The 15626-nt window shown below is 48.8% G+C and overlaps 1 protein-coding gene across 4 annotated transcripts in view; it reads left to right on the top strand.

Moving 5' to 3' along the window:
- CLSTN1 (calsyntenin 1) overlaps window positions 1–15626 on the top strand; it is a 100071-nt gene that overhangs the window by 48847 nt on the left and 35598 nt on the right. For all 4 annotated transcript variants that reach the window (XM_015442926.3, XM_015442936.3, XM_015442932.3 and 1 more), the window contains exon 2: window positions 4590–4712. In XM_015442926.3, the coding sequence (XP_015298412.2) occupies window positions 4590–4712 (123 nt within the window). The remainder of the gene's footprint in view (window positions 1–4589; window positions 4713–15626) is intronic.

The raw sequence follows: 15626 nt of genomic DNA on the forward strand, positions 1-15626 counted from the left end.
CTGTCATCCAGGCTGGAGTGCAGTGGTGCGATCTTGGCTCACTGTAACCTCCACCTGCTGGGTTCAAGCAATTCTCCTGCCTCAGCCTCCTGAGTAGCTGGGTCTACAGGTGCGTGTCACCACACCCGGCTAATTTTTGTATTTTTAGTAAAGACAGGAGGATTTCACCATGTTGGCCAGGCTGGTCTCAAACTCATGACCTCAAGTGATCTGACCCACCTCCCAACGCACTGGGAGTTACAGGCATGAGACACTACCCCCGGGCTGGTTTGAATTTTCAGTGTAGTAAATGCTGATGGATGGATGGATGGATGGATGGATGGATGGATGGATAATCAACTGACTGACCAACCCATTTAAACAAAAGCTGTTTGGGGCCCTCAGCAACTTTTTGGTGTACAGGGATCTGAGACCCCAAAGTTGAAGACCCATTGTTGTAGAAGCTTCACTCTGCCGAGTAAGAACTGGGATAAGGACAGGGAGGCTGGTTACTTGGCTTTTGTGATCTTTCAGGTGAGCAGGAAGGAGGATAAGAAGTGGCTGTGTCTGAGTGTATTCGTATGTATGTGGATTTTTAAAAAAAATGTAAACTACAACAAACTTTTCCCGTCTCTACCATTTTGAAGCGTGCAGTTCAGTGGTGTCAAGTACATTCCCATCATTGTGCAGCCAGGCTCCAAACTCCTTTCATCTCACAAAACTGAAAGTTTATACCCATTAAACGACGACTCCCCAGGGTCTGAATTTATTTAGAAAGTGAAGCCAGAAGGATTTGCTCTTGGCTTGGACGTGGTGTGTACAAATGTCTGGTAAATGTTTCATTAATTAGAGAGGAGGCAGCGGCTTGGCGCGGTGGCTCATGCCTGAAATCCCAGCACTTTGGGAGGCCGAGGCAGGCAGATCATGAGGTCAGGAGTTGGTAGACCAGCCTGGCCAACATGGTGAAACCCCGTCTCTACTAAAAATACAAAAACTGAGCGTGGTGGTGCGCGCCTGTAATCCCAGCTACTCGGGAGGCTGAGGCAGGAGAATTGCTTGAACCTGAGAGGCGGAGGTTGTAGTGAGCCGAGATCGCGCCATTGAATTCCAGCCTGGGTGACAGAGCAAGGCTCCATCTCAAAAAAAAAAAAAAGGCCGGGCGCGGTGGCTCACGCCTGTAATCCCAGCACTTTGGGAGGCCGAGGCGGGCGGATCACAAGGTCAGGAGATCGAGACCACGGTGAAACCCCGTCTCTACTAAAAATACAAAAAATTAGCCGGGCGCGGTTGTGGGCGCCTGTAGTCCCAGCTACTCGGGAGGCTGAGGCAGGAGAATGGCGTGAACCCGGGAGGCGGAGCTTGCAGTGAGCCGAGATCGCGCCACTGCACTCCAGCCTGGGCGACAGAGCGAGACTCCGTCTCAAAAAAAAAAAAAAAGAGAGGAGGCAGCTTTGTTCTGGTCTGTCTTCCTTCCAGATGCAAGCCTTCACACGCCTACTCTGAGTCTTACACGTGAGCATGAGCCCGCTCCCCGTGTACCACTCTGGGGAAGGTGCAGGTACAGCAGAGGTAGCATCACATCCTGAAATACTGCACAAAGATCCTTCTGAATTGACTCACACTTACAGAACATGAGTGGTTCAATCAGTAGGCCCCGTCTACTTGGAAACAAAGTTTTCAAACCATTTCTTTCCTTGTTTTCAGATCAGCTTAATCGAGGAGTCCCCTGGTTCATTCATACTCTGAGGTTATAATGGAAGCTGTTAACCCTCTTTTTTTTTTCTTGTTTTTTTTTTTTTTTTTTTTTTTTGGGACGGAGTCTCGCTCTGTCGCCCAGGCTGGAGTGCAGTGGCGTGATCTCAGCTCACTGCAAGCTCCGCCTCCTGGGTTCATGCCATTCTCCTGCCTCAGCCTCCCGAGTTGCTGGGACTACAGGCGCCCACCACCACGCCCAGCTAAATTTTTGTATTTTTAGTAGAGACAGGGTTTCACTGTGTTAGCCAGGATGGTCTCCATCTCCTGACCTTGTGATCCGCCCCCTCGGCCTCCCAAAGTGCTGGGATTACAGGCGTGAGCCACCGAGCCCGGCCGGAAGCTGTTAACCCTCTTAAGGTGAACAAGGAAAATGGAAAGATTTGAGGTGTGGGACAGCGCCCTCAGTGTGCGTGTGGTGGTACTGCGGGCTCAGGGAGGGATTCATGGCCACCAGGAGGATGTCTGACATTGACTCCCAGGAGCCAAGCCCCAGGCTAAGCAAAGTGGACTGGGGCTAAAGTCTTCTCAGGGGAGTGAGGTCTGCAGCGGCCAAAAAAACAAAAGTAGCAGTTCTGGTAGAGTATCAGTCAAGAAGGAACAAGATAGCACTTCTCCAGTGATCTGGGCCATCACCGTGAGGAGGGTGGGGGTGTGTTAAGAGATCAGTTTGTCAGAGGCATTTGAACCAGGGTGACTCCATCTTGGATAGGCGCTGGGTGAAATAAGGCTGAGATCTATTGGGCTGCATTCCTAGGAGGTTAAGGCATTCTAAGTCACAGGATGATATAGGAGGTCAGTACAAGACACAGGTCACAAAGACCTTGCGTATAAAACAGGTTGCCATAAAGAAGCTGGCCGAAACCCACCAAAACCAAGATAGGGACGAAAGTGACTTCTGGTGGTCCTCACTGCTCATTATATGCTAATTATAATACATTAGCATGCTAAGAGACCCACCAGCACCATGACGGTTTACAAATGCCATGGCAACGTCAGGAAGTTACTCTATGTGGTCTAAAAGAGGGAGGAGCCCTCAGTTTTGGGAATTTCCCACATCTTTCCAGGAAAACTCATGAATAATCCACCCTTTGTTTAGCATATAATCAAGAAATAACCATAAAAATAGCCGACCAGCAGCCCTCAGGGCTGCTCTGCCTGTGGAGTGGCCATTCTTTCTTCCTTTACTTTCTTAATATAGTTGCCTTCACTTTATGGACTTGCCCCGAATTCTTACTGTGTGAAGTCCAGTAACACCATCTTGGGGGCTGGATTGGGACACTTTTCCGGTAATAAGTTAATGTGCTTAAGGTCACGCAGCTCTTAATAGAGGGAGACTGGAATTGGACCCCAAGCCTAACTCTAAAGTGGATTATTCTCTTTTTTTTTTTTTTTTTGAGGCAGAGTCTCACTCTGTCACCCAGTCTGGAGTGCAGTGGCGCTATCTTGGCTCACTTGCAACCTCCACCTCAGGTTCAGGCGATTTTGCCTCAGCCTCCCAAGTAGCTGGGATTACAGGTGTGCGCCACCACGCCTGGCTAATTTTTGTATTTTTAGTAAAGACAGGGTTTCAACATGTTGGCCAGGCTGGTCACAAACTCCTGACCTCAGGTGATCCACCCTCATCAGCCTCCCAAAGTGCTGGGATTATAGGCGTGAGCCACCACGCCCAGATGGATTATTCTTAAATACTCTTGTTTTCAGTCAAGTGGTGGGTTTTTCTGAAATTCTGCATTTAGTTTTATTTTAATACTTTATTGCGTTTTGCATCTTTGCTTTACATTATTGTTAGTAATACGAATTTAAAATTAATATTGGGCAGCTGGGCGCAGTGGCTTCATTAGCGAGTGAGCTGAGATCGTACCACTATGTTCCAGCCTGGGCGACAGAGAAAAAAGAAAAAAATAGGCCGGGCGCGATGGCTCAAGCCTGTAATCCCAGCACTTTGGGAGGCCGAGATGGGCGGGTCATGAGGTCAACAGATCAACACCCTCCTGGCTAACACGGTGAAACCCCATCTCTACTAAAAAAATACAAAAAACTAGCTGGGCGAGGTGGCGGGCGCCTGTAGTCCCAGCTACTCGGGAGGCTGAGGCAGGAGAATGGCGAAAACCCGGGAGGCGGAGCTTGCAGTGAGCTGAGATCCGGCCACTGCGCTCCAGCCTGGGCGACAGAGCGAGACTCTGTCTCAAAAAAAGAAAAAAATAATAATACTGGGGCCAGGTGCCATGGCTCATGCCTGTAATCCCAACACTTTGGGAGGCCAAGGCAGGCAGATCACTTGAGCCCAGGAGTTTAAGACTAGCCTGGGCAACATGGTGAAACCCTGTCTGTACAGAGAGTTTAAAAAAAAAGTAGCCAAGTGTGGTGGTGCACACACATAGTCCCAGCTGCCTGGGAGGCTGAGGGGGGAGGATCACCTGAGCCTGGGAGGTTGAGGCTGCAGTGAGCCATGATTACACCACTGTGTTCCAGCCTGGGTGACAGAGCACGACTCTGTCTCAAAAAATCATAAAGAAATGAAAATACCATTCTCTGTAACTTTTCAGTGATAGACTGAAAACAGAGAGAGTCTTCCTGTAGCCATCAGTCTTTTTTTTTTCTTGATTTCTAGAGCAATTTATTTCTTATTTCTAGTTGCTTCATGGATTCAGATAATTTCTACATTACTTATTCTGGAATTTAGAATTTCATCTCATTTGGGTCTTGATACCAAATTTTGCGACGGAACTGTGAGCACTGCCTTCAAGCCTAATGAGAGTTTTATTATTTTATAGCAAGTGTAAGTCTTCAGAAGTAGTGGAGTTGAAAATACTATTTCTCACCTCGTCTATTTTCTTCTTTTGTTTTAAACGCAGTTAACAAGCACAAGCCCTGGCTGGAGCCCACCTACCATGGCATAGTCACAGAGAACGACAACGCGGTGCTCCTCGACCCCCCACTGATCGCGCTGGACAAAGATGCGCCTCTGCGGTTTGCAGGTAGGAACGGGGCTTTCACTGACTCTTGAGGAATCTGGCCTGGTCAGGAAGCGTTCCGCACATCCCATTTGGACAGCGTTTCTGAAAATGTCTCCATAGCTGAGGGTTATTTGTAGCTCCTTTGTACCATGTTTTTTTTTTTCCCTTTTAATAGTTGGGGTAGCTGACAAAAAGACCTGTTCTTATACTTGAAAAGCAAACTGTTTAATTTCATTGCATCATTTTTTCCTTTGTCTTAATGTAGCCAGATAACACCTAGACCGGTGCATCCCTGGCTCTAGTGTGCGCACGGAGTACCTGACGAATGTAGAGACAGCGGGTCTGGGAGGACCTGAGATTCTGCCTTTCTTACCTGCTCGTAGGTGCTGCTGGTGCTGCTGGTCCTCGAGTGGTGTGGAGCCAGAGAATCACAGCGCCAGGGGTTCCTTGCATTACCTAGATTTCCATGACCTGAGAAGACTTATTTGAAGAAGTTGAGCAGTCTTTATAGAGGAATGCTTTTGGCATAGATTTTACCTTCAGTGAATTTTTAACTTGAATTACTTCCTAAGATTGTAGCCTCCGTCTTTATAGAGACAAACCTGTAGCATTGCTTTGGAGATTTTCATACTGTAATAACATTTAATAGCGTTTTCCAAGTCAGAGCTGTTCTGGCTTCACATTAGGTCCTTAACTGATAAGAGAATGGACTGTGTCACCTTTTTTCTGCCTCAGAGTTGGAATTGATGTTATAAAGTTAATGTTTAAGAGTTGTTTTCGGCCGGGTGCGGTGGCTCAAGCCTGTAATCCCAGCACTTTGGGAGGCCGAGACGGGTGGATCACGAGGTCAAGAGATCGAGACCATCCTGGCTAACCCGGTGAAACCTCGTCTCTACTAAAAATACAAAAAACTGGTCGGGCGAGGTGGCGGGCGCCTGTAGTCCCAGCTACTCGGGAGGCTGAGGCAGGAGAATGGCGGGAACCCGGGAGGCAGAGCTTGCAGTGAGCTGAGATCCGGCCACTGCACTCCAGCCTGGGTGACAGAGTGAGACTCTGTCTCAAAAAAAAAAAAAAAAAGAAGAGTTGTTTTCACATATTTTTCCGGATCAAATCTTCTCCTGCATGGCTGGGCACAGTGACTCATGCCCGTAATCTCAGCACTTTGGGAGGCTGAGGCAGGAGGATTGCTTGAGTCTAGCAGGTGGAGGCTGCAGTGAGCTGTGATTGTGCCACTGTGCTCCAGCCTGGGCAACAGAGCAAGACCCCATCTCAGAAAACAGAACAAACAAAAACTTCTCATATTAAAGAGTGTTCTGGCCGGGCACAGTGGCTTACACCTGTAATCCCAGCACTCTGGGAGGCCGAGGTGGGCAGATCACCAGGTCAGGAGATTGAGACCATCCTGGCTAACACAGTGAAAACCTGTCTCTACTAAAAATATATATAAAAAAATATTAGCCAGGTATGGTGGTGGGTGCCTGTAGTCCCAGCTACTCAGGAGGCTGAGGCAGGAGAATGGCGTGAACCTGGGAGGTGGAGGTTGCAGTGAGCCGAGATTGTGCCACTGCACTCCAGCCTGGGCGACAGAGCAAGACTCCGTTTCAAAAAAAAAAAAAAAAAGACTATTCTGTTTGCCTAGGGACAAATAAGAAAAATTGGATGTATTTGTATGAAATGTATGTTAATTTTACTGTAGTAAGTTGAGGGAAATAAACATGAGTTTGTTTCTGAAAAGCTGGTTGAAAAATAAATTTGTACTTCATTCTGTTTAAGAGCCGCATCACATTTTCAGCACCCTCACCTGTGAACCAGCTTGTTCTGTAGAGATATAGCCTCCCAAGTTGTTTTGTGTGTTTATGGATTTTCAGAGAGAAATCTGATGAAAAGGACAGTAGAGGCAGTACCCCATGCTGCGAATACACACATAGCATTTGTCCAGTTGCCGGGGTGATTATTTTTGGTTGTTTCCCCAGATTTTTTTTTTTCTTCTTCTGAAACAGAGTCTTGCTCTATTGCCCAGGCTGGAGTGCAGTGGCGCCATCTTGGCTCACTGCACCCTCCGCCTCCCGGGTTCAAGCAGTTCTCCTGCCTCAGCCTCCTGAGTAGCTGGGATTACAGGTGCCCGCCACCGTGCCCAGCTAATTTTTGTATTTTTAGGAGAGACAGGGTTTCACCATGTTGGCCAGGCTGGTCTCGAACTCCTGACCTTGTGATCCTCCTGCATCGGCCTCCCAAAGTGCCAGGATTACAGGCGTGAGCCACCATGCCCATCCTAATTTTTGTATTTTTAGTAGAGACGAGGTTTCAACATGTTGTTCAGGCTGGTGTCGAACTCCTGGCCTCAGGTGATCCACCTGCCTTGGCCTTGAAAAGTGCTGGTGGATAGATCATTTTAACAGAATTACTTAGCTTATGTTTTTGAGCAGTTTTATATACATTTCTGACGTTTTATGCATTTCAAGAAGTGACTGCAGTTCAGGCTTCAGTATTTGCCCCCTCAGGTCCTCCTTTGCCTTGTGAAGTATCAGCGGTCCTGTTGTTCCTGCAGCGTGATCCTACTATGTTGTTAATAATTGATACACTATTTTATTTTATTTTATATTTTATTTTATTTATTTTGTTTTTGAGATGGCGTCTTGCTTTGTCGCCTAGGCTGTAGTGCAATGGTGCAATCTCGGCTCACTGCAACCTCCGCCTCCTAGATTCAAGCAATTCTCCTGCCTCAGCCTCCCATTAGCTGGGATTACAGGTGCCCGCCACCATGCCCAGCTAATTTTTGTATTTTTAGTAGAGACAGGGTTTCACCATGTTGGCCAGTCTGGTCTCGAACTTCTGACCTCAGGTGATCCACCTACATTGGCCTCCCAAAGTGCTGGGATTACAGGTGTGAGCCACCATGCCCAGCCAATAATGCATGCACTTATAAAGCATGCATAGCAATATCCCAGGCACTACTCTATGTACTGTACAAATATAAATTTGTATTTAATCCCCAATAACCGTAAGATAATAAATACACTTTTCTGCATTAAAGGCAGGAACCGGAGGCACAGAATAGTTAAGCTGTTGCTCTGGGCGTGTAGCTGGTCGGTGGTGCAGAGGCAGGGCTCCAGCCCAGGCAGGAAGGCTGTCTGCTATGATGAGGTAGCTACATATGTAACTGCACGAAGTTCACAAGGAAATAGGAAATGAAATATACATGGAGTGTTAACTTTGAAGGAAAAAGTCGTATCAATGAAATACCTCTTTTTCTTATTGTATTTTTGTATTTAATTTTATTGTGTATATATATATATATTTTTTTTTTTGAGATGGAGTCTTGCTCTGTCGTCCTGGCTGGAGTGCAGTGGCGCGATCTCGGCTCACTGCAAGGTCCACCTCCCGGGTTCACGCCATTCTCCTGCCTCAGCCTCCTGAGTAGCTGGGACTACAGACGCCTGCCACCGCGCCCGGCTAATTTTTTGTATTTTTAGTAGAGACGGGGTTTCACCGTGGTCTCGATCTCCTGACCTTGTGATCTGCCCGCCTCGGCCTCCCAAAGTGCTGGGATTAAGATATTCTAGATGAAATAACACTTATACAGGTTTATTTTTTAGAGATTCTCAGGTTTTTTGCTGATGTACAAAAATTGTATGTTGTGATATGTATATATTTTAACTATATAGAAAAGCAATTTAAATCCAAGCTATAGTGGTAACTTGGTTGTATTTGCTATAGTGGATAGATAAGTCAGTATTTTCCTTTTGGATATTTTCATGGGGGAAGCACAGTTACTCTTATATAATATTTTTTCTTTCTTTTTTCTTTTTTGGAGATAATTCATATGCCACAAAAATCACCCTTTTAAAGTGTACAGCTCATTGAGTTTTAGAATGTTGGCCAAAAACCATGCACCTGCCAACCACTGTCTAACTCCAGAACATTTTCGTCACCCCAAAAAGGAACCCTTGCACCAAGTAGCAGTCACCCCTCAGTCTCCTCCACTCCCCAGCCCTGGCAGCCGCTACAGATTTCTCTATTCTGGATAATCATGTAAATGCACTGTGGCTTTTTGTGATGGGCGTCTCACTTCCAGCATGATGGTTTCACAGTTTACCTGTGTTAGGTGCCTAGCAGCCTCTCGTTACTTTTTTATTGCTGGATATTATTCCATTCTATGAATAGACTACATTTTGTTTCTCTGTTCATCCACTGATGGACATTTGGTTTGCTTCTACTTTTTGGCTATTATGGGTCATGCTGCTGTGAACATTCCTGTACAGGTCTTTGTGTGGACATAGGTTTTCGGTCCTTTAGTATACACACAGGAGTGCAGCTGATCCCTTTGACTGAAGCGTGGGGCGCTGTCCCTCTGCTGGAGGAGTGGGCAGCTGCAGGGTGGGAAGGGAGCACCTGACCTGCTGCCTTATCCCTCCTTCCCTCCTTCCCTCCTTCCCTTCTTTCCTTCCTCCTTCCCTCCTTCCCTCCTTCCCTCCTTCCCTTCCTCCTTCCCTCCCTCCCTCCTTCCCTCCTTCCCTCCTTCCCTCCTTCCCTTCCTCCTTCCTTCCCTCCCTCCTTCCCTCCTTCCCTTCCTCCTTCCCTCCCTCCCTCCTTCCCTCCTTCCCTCCTTCCCTTCCTCCTTCCCTCCCTCCTTCCCTCCTTCCCTCCTTCCCTCCTTCCCTCCCTCCCTCCTTCCCTCCTTCCCTTCCTCCTTCCCTCCCTCCCTCCTTCCCTCCTTCCCTCCTTCCCTCCTTCCCTTCCTCCTTCCTTCCCTCCCTCCTTCCCTCCTTCCCTTCCTCCTTCCCTCCCTCCCTCCTTCCCTCCTTCCCTCCTTCCCTCCTTCCCTTCCTCCTTCCCTCCCTCCTTCCCTCTGTCCTTTCCTTCCTCTCTCTCCTTCCCTCCTTCCCTCCCTCCCTCCCTCCATCTGTCCTTTCCTTCCTCTCTCCCTGCCTCTCCCCCTCCCTTTTTCCCACCCTCCCTCTTTCCGTCCTTTCCTTCCTCTCTTCCTCCTTCCCTCCTTCCTTCCCTTCATCCCTCTCTCCTTCTGTTCCCCCTTCCCTCACTCCCTTCTTCCCTCCTTCCCCCTTTTCCTCCCTCCCTCCCTCCCTGCCTGTCTTCCTCCTTCCCTCCCTCCCTCTTTCCCTCCCTCCTTTACTTTCTCCCTTTGTTCCTCCCTCCCTCCCTCTTCTGTTGCTTTGGTGCCACCCAACACAGAATCCTGCCCCCATGGTGCCACCCAGCACAGAACAGGATGCTATGAGACTGAGCAGGGAGGTCAGGAGCAGAGACCCTAGAGCTGACGGACCAGTGAGTGAATCGTAGCTCTTCTACTTCTTGGCTGTGTGGCCTTAGGCAAATTACTTACCCTTTCTTTGCCTGTGTTTTATCATTTCTAAAAGGATACAGTGTCACAGACTTCATTACGTCACAGACCTCATTGGTTGGGGGAATGTTAGCTTCTTTATTCATACATGTGAAGAGCTTTAAACCGTGCCTGGTACAGTAATTACTACCTACAGTGTTTGCTGCTGCTGTTATTACTAATAATAGAATCTTTTAAAAATATTTTTTCACTTAACATTTTGTGAGAAATATTTTCTCATCTTTCTACAAAAGTCGTTATAGTGTTGCATTTTCTTACAGAGTTTCTTAAGTATTTTTTGGATAAGAGAGAGGCTGGACCTGGAGCCTTATTTTCATCTTAGATTGATTTGGGTGATGACGTAGAGTTTAATTTCGCACCGTGTTGAGGAGGAGGAGGGTGGTGGTGGTGGTGGTGGCATCTAATGTTTACTGAGTGCCTGCAGGATGGCAGAGGTTGCTCTGAGGGCCCGGTGTGGGTTACTTTCTTGGATTCTTTTCAGCAGTTTGTTTTTGAGATGGAGTCTTGCTCTGTTGCCCAGGCTGGAGTGCAGTGGCACGATCTCGGCTCACTGCAACCTCTGCCTCCCGGGTTCAAGAAATTCTCCTGCCTCAGCCTCCGGAGTAGCTGGGACTACAAGTGCACGCCACCATGCCTGGCTAACTTTTTGTATTTTTTAGTAGAGATAGGGTTTCACCGTGCTCCCCAGGCTGGTCGCGAACTCCTGAGCTTAAGCAATCCGCCCGCCTCGGCTTCCCAAAGTGCTGGGATTACAGGCATGAGCCTCTGCGCCTGGCCTCTTCCCCAGTCTTATGCAGTAGACATGCCCACTGCCCCTGTCCTCCAGGTGAGGAACCAGGCTCAGCGTGTCTGCCAGCTGCGTGACAGCAGGAGAAGCTACTTTGTTCCCCACTTTATCCCCAAAACCTCCGTCAGTGCCTGGGGCACAGTCACTCCATAGATATTTGTAGAGGGAGGAGATGAGTCTGCCCAGGATCACACAGCTCGTAAATGACAGAGCCACCTCGGGGCCCAGCTCACTGTGTGAACATTCCGGTTCATCGTGTGATCCCACTACAAGGCGTGTGTGTGTGTGTGGGTAGCCATAGGAGTTCACTTGTCAGAGCTCTGAAATGAATGCATGTGCAATGCTGGGAGCTTAGTCGCTGAAGCTCCTTGTAAGTCATCACTAATCAGACATTCACGATGAAGATCCAGTCTCGCCTGGATTGTTTCCTTGGGGTGAAATTCAGGTACAGAGTCTTGGTATTTGTCAAGTGTTTTAGGAAATTTAAATGATCCGGTTTCTAGTTCTCCTCCTTCTCCTTAATCTGCTGAAAGCCTGAGTAGTCACAGGTCAGAAAACAGTTTTTGCATTTTATTATTTATTTATTTATTTGGAGATAGGGTCTGGCTCTGTCGCCCAGGCTGGAGTGCAGTGGCATGATCTCGGCTCACTGCAACCTCTGCCTTCCAGGTTCAAGCAATTCTCATTCCTCAGCCTCCCGAGTAGCTGGGATTACAGGCGTGCACCACCACAGGCCAGCTAATTTTTTGTATTTTTAGTAGAGACGGGGTTTCACCATGTTGGCCAGGCTGGTCTCGAACTCCAGGCCTCAAGTGATCCTCCACCTTGGCCTCCCTAAAGTGCTGAGATTACAGGTGTGAGCCCGCTGTGCCTGGCCTTTTTTTTTAAATTTTATATATTTCATGGAGAGTTACAAGCTTGAGCCTCGTGTGTGGGCCATAGGGTTGGGGCCTTGAAGATGATGTGTTCTGTTCTTGTCAGAGGCCGCGCCTCCTCTCCCTGCTTCCTCTTCAGAGCTCCTCCTTCTAGGAGGTGGTGGTGTTCTAGCAATCTCTTCCCTGCCTTTCCAGGTTAGGTATGGATGTTTTACAAGATTGGTTGAACCATAATGATACAAATAGAATCCAAAAGAATTTTCAGGGCAAGAATGGGAACTTTGTTTTCATTGATAGTCAGAGCCCACCCAGGACTCCTGTGAAACTCTTGTCTGTATTCTTCGTTATGAATGCGATTCACGTGCCCTGAGCGTGGCCAGTGGGGTTCACTGCTGCGTTTCACCGCCCAGTTTGCTTTTTTAGCACGTGTAACTGAGCTGACCTTATGTTTGCAGCAGTGAGTTGTTTGACCTGCATGAAATTGCCTTTTTTTTGTTTTGTTTTGTTTTGAGACAGTCGCACTCTGTCACCCAGGCTAGAGTGCAGTGGCGCGATCTCGGCTCACTGCAACCTCCGCCTCCCAGGTTCAAGTGATTCTCCTGCCTCAACCTCCCAAGTAGCTGGGAGCTGGGATTACAGGCGCCCGCCACCATGCCCGGCTAATTATTGTATTTTTAGTAGAGAAAGGGTTTCGCCATGTTGGCCAGGCTGGTCGTAAACAACTGACCTCAGGTGATCCGCCTGCCTCATTCTCCCAGAGTGCTGGGAATATAGGTGGAGCAACGGCACGCGGCCTCCTTTTTTTTTTTCTTTTTTTGAGATGGAGTCCCCGCCTCCCGGGTTCAAGCGATTTCGGCTAATTTTTGTATTTTTAGTAGAGACAGGGTTTTACCATGTTGGCCAGGCTGGTCTCAAACTCTTGACCTCAAGATCCCCCTGCCTCGGCCTCCTGAAGTGCTAGGATTACAGGCTTGAGCCACCACACCAGGCCAATTTTTTTTTTTGTTTTTGAGACAGTGTCTTGCTCTGTCACCCAGGCTGGAGTGCAGTGGCACAATCTCGGCTTTCTGCAAGCTCCGCCTCCCGGGTTCATGCCATTCTCCTGCCTCAGCCTCCCAAGTAGCTGGCACTACAGTCGCCCGCCACCATGCCCAGCTAATTTTTGTATTTTTAGTAGAGATGGGGTTTCACCTTGTTAGCCAGGAAGGTCTTGATCTCCTGACCTCGTGATCCGCCCGCCTCGGCCTCCCAAAGTGCTGAGATTACAGGTGTGAGCCACCGCACCTGGCCTTTTTTTTTTTTTTTTTTTTTTTTTTGAGACGGAGTCTCGCTGTGTCACCCAGGCTGGAGTGCAGTGGCGCGATCTCGGCTCACTGCAAGCTCCGCCTCCCGGGTTTACGCCATTCTCCTGCCTCAGCCTCCGAGTAGCTGGGACTACAGGCGCCCGCCACCACGCCCGGCTAGTTTTTTTGTATTTTTAGTAGAGACGGGGTTTCACCATGTTAGCCAGGATGGTCTCGATCTCCTGACTTCGTGATCCACCCGCCTTGGCCTCCCAAAGTACTGGGATTACAGGCTTGAGCCACCGCGCCCGGCCTTTTTTTTTTTTTTTTAAAGATGGAACTTCACTTCATCACCTAGGCTGGAGTGCAGTGGTGGGATCTCAGCTCACTGCAACCTCTGCCTCAGAAAATCAAGCGATTCTCCCACCTCAGCCTTCCGAGTAGCTTGGATTACAGGCCTACACTAGCACACCTGGCTAATTTTTGTATTTTTAGTAGAGACAGGGTTTCAGCATGTTACCTAGGCTGGCCTTGAACCCCTGACCTCAAGTGATCCACCTGCCTCGGCCTCCCAAAGTGTTGGGATTACAGGTGTGAGCCATGGTGCCCCTACTTGAAACTTTATCCCAGTGTTAGAGATGGGCCTCATGGGAGGTGTTGGGGTCACAGCGGGTGAATCCTTCATGAATAGATTAATGGTGTCCCTGGCTATGGGGTGAGGTGTTGGGGTGGGGGACAGTGGGTGAATTCTCATTTTTTTAGTTCCCGCAAGAGCTGGTTGCTAAAAAGAGCCTGTGGTTGCTCCTACCCCATCCCTCTCTCTCTCTCTTTCTCTCTTTCTCCCTTACCGTGTGATTTCTGCACAGCCTTCCGCTGTGAGTAGAAGTAGCCTGAGGCCCTCGCCAGATGCAGATGTCCAACCTTGAACTTCCCAGCCATCAGAAGTATGAGCCAAAGAAACCTTTCTTCTTTATAACTTACCCAGCCTCAAGTCTTCCTTTGCAGCAACACTGAATGGACTCAGACAGCCCAGAAGTGGTTCGTTAGGCAGGGCTTGAGCCCTGTAAAGGGTGGGTGGAGTTTGCACAGGCAGTGAAGGGAGGGGAAAGGTGGGAGCAGAGGTGGGAACTGGAGAGGCCTCCCAGGGTAGGTGACCAGGTCAGCTTGTGTGGCGTGGGGTGTGGAGGAGCGCAGTGTTGGAAGTCAACTTGAGTCCACATGATTTCCATTGCTAGGCTGAATGGATGCATGGGGTTTTCCAGTGCTATGCCCGGATCACCTGGGGCCCTGGTGTAGAGGGCAGGTTCCTGAGCTCCATGCTCGGTCGCCTAGTCTGTACCTCCAGGAGTGGCGCCTGAGAAATCCATACCAGCCAGCTAGGTTTGCAAACCCCCGATGGGCCACCTTCCCAAGTCTATAGACTGTCTGCGTTGGAGTCATCTGGCAGTGCTTGCTCAAAATACAGATCACTGGGCTCTGTCCCTAGAACCACCAAGTCAGAATTTCTATGGATGGAGCTTGGAAACCACATTTTTAACAAGCTTCCCAGACCATTTTTGACACACTAGAATTTGAGAGCCACTATGGTAGTCCGTGAGGAACTTGCGAGAGCATAACTCTTGGAGTCTGTGTGTGGTTATTGTTATGTGTATTTAAGGTACCCTAGGCTGGGCGCAGTGGTTCGCACCTGTATTCCCAGCACTTTGAGAGGCCAAGGCGAGGGGATCACTTGAGGTCAGGAGTTTGAGACCAGCCTGGCCAACATGGCAAAACCCTGTCTCTACTAAAAATACAAAAATTAGCCCGGCATGGTGGTGCACGCCTGTAGTCCCACCTACTTGGGAGGCTGAGGCACAAGAATCACTTGAATGCAGGAGGTGGAGGTTGTAGTGAGCCAAGGTTGTGCCACTGCACTGCAGCCTAGGTGACAGAGCGAGACTGTGTCTCGGGAGAAAAAAAAGGGTACCCTGAAAAACTCTGCTGATTAGAGACACGTATGAGCTTGTTCCAGAAATTAGCCTGGACTGGTAAGCAAGGAAGCCAGAGGTCACCAAACATCAGGGACAGGCTGGACACCCAGCCATTGAATGTGGGCACCAAGGCCAAGTGGAACAGAGAGAAGTGGATAGTTGCTACTCAGCAAGTGTCCATTTTCTTTTTCTTTTTTTTTTTTGAGATGAAATCTCACTGTCGCCCAGGTTGGAGTACAGTGGCATGATTTCAGCTCACTGCAACCTGTGCCTCCCAGGTTCAAGCGATTCTCGTGCCTCAGCCTCCTGAGTAGCTGGAATTACAGGCGCCTGCCACCATGTCCAGCTAATTTTTGTATTTTTAGTAGGGACGGGGTCTTACCATATTGGCCAGGCTGGTCTCGAACTCCTGACCTCAGATGATCCACCCACCTCAGCCTCCCAAAGTGCTGGAATTACAGGTGTGGGCCACCACGCCCAGCCCATTTTCTCTTCTTTACAGCCCCCTGATCCCTTTCCCATTGGGCACAGATCAGTGGGTCCACAACCTGTTACCCCACCTCCCCCAGCCAAGTATGTGGACAGTGTGAACTAGGCTGAACAGATGCCCCTCTCCGAAGTTTGAATGGTGAGTGGAGCGCCAGTAATGCTAAGAATA

Source organism: Macaca fascicularis, chromosome 1 (genome assembly GCF_037993035.2).
Source record: "Macaca fascicularis isolate 582-1 chromosome 1, T2T-MFA8v1.1".
Lineage (NCBI taxonomy): Eukaryota > Metazoa > Chordata > Mammalia > Primates > Cercopithecidae > Macaca > Macaca fascicularis.